At 49.3% G+C, this 4989-nt stretch overlaps 1 protein-coding gene across 1 annotated transcript; it reads left to right on the top strand.

The window, feature by feature from the left end:
* Positions 1-496: 496 nt before the first annotated feature.
* LOC140076733 (rho-related GTP-binding protein RhoU-like) lies at positions 497-2961 on the top strand. Its single transcript, XM_072123394.1, has 3 exons — positions 497-859; positions 1312-1370; positions 1717-2961. Exons 1-3 carry the CDS (start codon positions 640-642, stop codon positions 2167-2169), a joined length of 732 nt encoding a protein of 243 aa, XP_071979495.1. The 5' UTR covers positions 497-639; the 3' UTR covers positions 2170-2961.
* The last annotated feature ends 2028 nt before the right edge of the window (positions 2962-4989 follow it).

Genomic DNA, 4989 nt, shown 5'->3' on the forward strand with positions numbered 1-4989 from the left:
TATTCCGTAACATCACTAATAATTCACTTTATGGTTTGATCCCGGATCCTACAAGACTGATCCGAAATGCGGAGACTCTGAAGACATTACACGACGTCTTAGCTCTCCCTGTGTGAGGCTGTAAGCAGGATTATAGCATTAGGTAGGTACATTACAGGCTAAGCCGGGGAGATCCTCTCAGCCCGGGGAGCCGAGGGTTAAAATGAAGACTTCTTAGAAAAGTCCATTGTACAGGAATCTCAACTCCAATTCTTCAGGGCGGAGATTTCCAGAAGGAGAAATGTTAACTCCTTCATTTCCCCTTGGATGAGAGGGGAGAAGGGACTACGGGAGTGTTAGGGAACTTTTCTTCTTTCCCAATTCTATGCAAAACTCTTTAGTGAAGAGCCCCCCGCCCCCCCAGAGCCCTTCCTCCTCCCAACCCTTCCACCTCCCCCACCACATCAATCCCTTCGCCCTCCCCATTGATTATCCCAGACTGTCTCCTCCCTCTCCTCCGCCTGCAGAGTTCCCAAGAGCGAGGGGGGTGTCTCGCACAAAGAGGGAGGGGAAAACCATTTTAAAAAGTCATTTCTCCTTTTCCTGAAACAGTTTACCTGTAGGAACCTGACAAGGTGGACCTTCCGCGCCCGCAGGATAATGCCCCCCCAAGAGATGTCCATGGAATACAGGTCACACTTTGCACCCCCTGTGCCACCGCACAAGCCTAAACCTCTACCAACCACCGGAGGTCAAGAGAGGATCCTCAAATGTGTCCTACTAGGAGATGGGGCCGTGGGGAAGACCAGCCTTCTGGTCAGCTACACCACCAATGGCTACCCGACCCGCTACATTCCCACCGCCTTCGATGACTTCTCAGGTAGGGGCACGGCGACAATTCCCATAGCAAAAACCAATGTCAGACTAAATCCGGAGAAAACCTCCACCTAATTTTTTTTGCAATGTTTCTTCTTGCACTACACCGAGAAGGTCGTCTCCCTTATGTTGTATTCCTCGCACGTCTGTTTGCACAGGGTTTCCAGGGCGTATGTGAAAGGGATCCGATATTTGTATATAATAGGGGATTGTTGTTACTCCCCTATTATTCCATTTAGGAATGTGCCTTAAAGCTGTTGTGTTCCGGGTCAGATCTTATATAACTCGGGATAACGTCACCTTTTATGTTTTTATTAGCTCCGTGTTTTATAACGTCTTCTCGCTCTGCGGCATCTGGCGTTACGATAATAGGGTCATGCTCTGCCTGTGCCACCTTACTAGATATATATAGGATTGTGCGCAAATGGTTAATTCTGGGTCATATTTTTCTTACAGCTCTGGTGCAAGTGGAGAACACGCCTGTCAAGCTGCAGCTCTGTGACACCGCAGGGCAGGTAAGTGCTCAGCTAGATTGTATTTCAGGCTTGGTGTTGCATGATCCTCTCCGGTGCGTTACTATATATCCCTGAAGGCAGGTAGAGACGCCGTATCGTATATCTGTGACACCCTACAGATTCCGTGTCCTACAACTTCTACCTTCTGGAGCACCTTGTGATGGGAGAACCTACCCCCACCCTGGGCTATGCCACCACTTCATGACCATTAGGGTTATTCCCCTTTCACCTAGGATCCTATATAAGCCTACATTAGTTGTGCCCCCGCCAGTTCCACCTCCACCAGTTTTGTTGTTCTTCTTCTGGATACACAAACCCTAACCCCACGTTCCTTCTCTCTCTCCAGGATGAATTTGACAAGTTGCGTCACTTCTGCTACCCAAAAACGGACGTGGTCATCCTGTGCTTCAGCGTGGTGAGCCCGTCGTCTTTTCAGAACATATCGGAGAAATGGATTTCAGAGATACAAACCCACTGCCCCAACGTGCCGCTCATCCTGGTGGGCACACAATGCGACCTCCGCGAGGATGTCAAAGTCCTAATCCAGTTGGCGCGGTATCGGGAGAAACCTGTGCCGCCTTCTTCCGCCAAGGCCCTTGCTGAAAAAATCGGAGCCGTCGCCTACGTCGAATGTTCCGCTCTTACTCAAAAGAACCTGAAAGAAGTGTTCGATACCGCCATCCTGTCCGGCCTCCGATACTCCGACCTCCGGAACCAGAGGGAGAGGAAGATGGCTGCCACCGCCAGCAAGATGAAGACTCTCTCCAAGGCTTGGTGGAAGAAGTACGTGTGCGTCTAAGACTCTTCCTCACTGTAACCTTAGGACCAACAAGCCAAGTGCCTTATCCAAAGAGCTTGCACTCGGAGCGGGAGCGCGACTCCTTGCTGTGAAAAGTGACTGTGAAAGTTCATGGTTCCGGACTATCGTGCCCAAATTCCGGGAGCACGCAGAGTTCAAAGACTTGTACTAGGGAGGGGGGTCCGGTATGGACTGAATCAGCAGAGCCCCTTCCCTCCCCCTGGAGACGTAGAACTAACCTACATAACGATATTCTGACACCTCTTCTTAAAGGGATACATCCCATTTGCACCCATGTTTACACTGGATAAGGGATCCAGGTGGGAATGTGTCAGAATGAATCCTGGTGAGCTGGTGCCTATAGTGCATGAATATGATGATTGCTTTGATTCGCTGCCTCGCCCTGGCGGCTGGACGCCCTGAATGTAAAGCTTCTGTTGTAGGAAGCGTGTGACATATGGACATTGTAATACTGTGTATTAGCCTGGACATCCGTGTCTGCGAGGGAGACGGGACCTGGGATCAAACGGGTTTTGTGTAACTCCAGGCGCCTCCAGCTGCTCCCAACTACAGGACCCCATGCTGAGACTTGTAGTCCGGGGAACATCTGGGGGGCCGCTAGTTACTAACCCCCCCTTCTACTAACCCCCAGCGCCTGTCACTCCCAGCTCGCCTCCTATCAGTCTCAGTGATGACGCTTTACAAGCATTTTGTTTGTTTGTTTGTTTGGACGCAAAATTATCTTTTCATGCGATTTCTGTTTGCAAATAAAATCACCTTTTATCATGTAAAGTGTCCGCTCTTTCCTTACTGTCCTGGAGGATGCGGGAACGGCCCGACTGGTACAAGGGTCACCGAGAGAAAAGTGGCTGATAGCAGAGAACAATAGATGCATTCCATCAGCAGAGATGGGATGGATACAAGGAAGTTATCCAAGACTTGTGCTTATTATTGCAGAGGAAAGTTCAGTCTAATTAAAACTATTACTACATTGGGGTGAATTAACTCCGCCCCTGCACTGAGCAGCGCCCCCTGTGGTCACATCACACAGGACAGTATAGTCTCTTATCAGAGGGCCACATACATCCCCGAGGCTTGTACATAAGACTCCTCCATACTTCCATACCAACGTTATGCTCGTCCAGTATATATATATATATTATCCAACTCCATCCCAGCTGATCCCTACTATCATAGCCGAGACTCTGCCACACACAGCATCAGCAGGGGATCAGCGGTGATGCAAGGAGCCGGCGGCTCCCTGCTTCACCATTGCATTCAACTCTATTTGCGTCCTGAAAAAAGTACCTGGGACAACGATAATACATATGTACAGCTTGTAGCGTAGTAGGGCTGTATATGTACTAGGCCGCACATGATGTAGCAGTGTCAGTTCTGTGTATGATGTAGTGTAGCTGTATGTGTCCTAGGCCGCACATGATGTAGCAGGGTCAGTTCTGTGTATGATGTAGTGGAGCTGTATGTGTCCTAGGCCGCACATGATGTAGCAGAGTCAGTTCTGTGTATGATGTAGTGGAGCTGTATGTGTCCTGGGCCGCACATGATGTAGCAGTGTCAGTTCTGTGTATGATGTAGTGTAGCTGTATGTGTCCTAGGCCGCACATGATGTAGCAGTGTCAGTTCTGTGTATGATGTAGTGGAGCTGTATGTGTCCTGGGCGGCACATGATGTAGCAGTGTCAGTTCTGTGTATGATGTAGTGGAGCTGTATGTGTTCTAGGCCGCACATGATGTAGCAGTGTCAGTTCTGTGTATGATGTAGTGAAGCTGTATGTGTCCTAGGCCGCACATGATGTAGCAGAGTCAGTTCTGTGTATGATGTAGTGGAGCTGTATGTGTCCTGGGCCGCACATGATGTAGCAGTGTCAGTTCTGTGTATGATGTAGTGGAGCTGTATGTGTCCTAGGCCGCACATGATGTAGCAGTGTCAGTTCTGTGTATGATGTAGTGGAGCTGTATGTGTTCTAGGCCGCACATGATGTAGCAGTGTCAGTTCTGTGTATGATGTAGTGGAGCTGTATGTGTCCTAGGCCGCACATGATGTAGCAGTGTCAGTTCTGTGTATGATGTAGTGGAGCTGTATGTGTTCTAGGCCGCACATGATGTAGCAGTGTCAGTTCTGTGTATGATGTAGTGGAGCTGTATGTGTCCTAGGCCGCACATGATGTAGCAGAGTCAGTTCTGTGTATGATGTAGTGGAGCTGTATGTGTCCTGGGCCGCACATGATGTAGCAGTGTCAGTTCTGTGTATGATGTAGTGTAGCTGTATGTGTCCTAGGCCGCACATGATGTAGCAGTGTCAGTTCTGTGTATGATGTAGTGGAGCTGTATGCGTCCTGGGCCGCACATGATGTAGCAGTGTCAGTTCTGTGTATGATGTAGTGGAGCTGTATGTGTCCTGGGCCGCACATGATGTAGCAGTGTCAGTTCTGTGTATGATGTAGTGGAGCTGTATGTGTTCTAGGCCGCACATGATGTAGCAGTGTCAGTTCTGTGTATGATGTAGTGGAGCTGTATGTGTCCTAGGCCGCACATGATGTAGCAGAGTCAGTTCTGTGTATGATGTAGTGGAGCTGTATGTGTCCTAGGCTGCACATGATGTAGCAGTGTCAGTTCTGTGTATGATGTAGTGGAGCTGTATGTGTCCTAGGCCGCACATGATGTAGCAGTGTCAGTTCTGTGTATGATGTAGTGGAGCTGTATGTGTCCTAGGCCGCACATGATGTAGCAGTGTCAGTTCTGTGTATGATGTTGTGGAGCTGTATGTGTCCTGGGCCGCACATGATGTAGTGGAGCTGTA

The sequence above is a fragment of the Engystomops pustulosus genome, chromosome 9 (genome assembly GCF_040894005.1).
Source record: "Engystomops pustulosus chromosome 9, aEngPut4.maternal, whole genome shotgun sequence".
Lineage (NCBI taxonomy): Eukaryota > Metazoa > Chordata > Amphibia > Anura > Leptodactylidae > Engystomops > Engystomops pustulosus.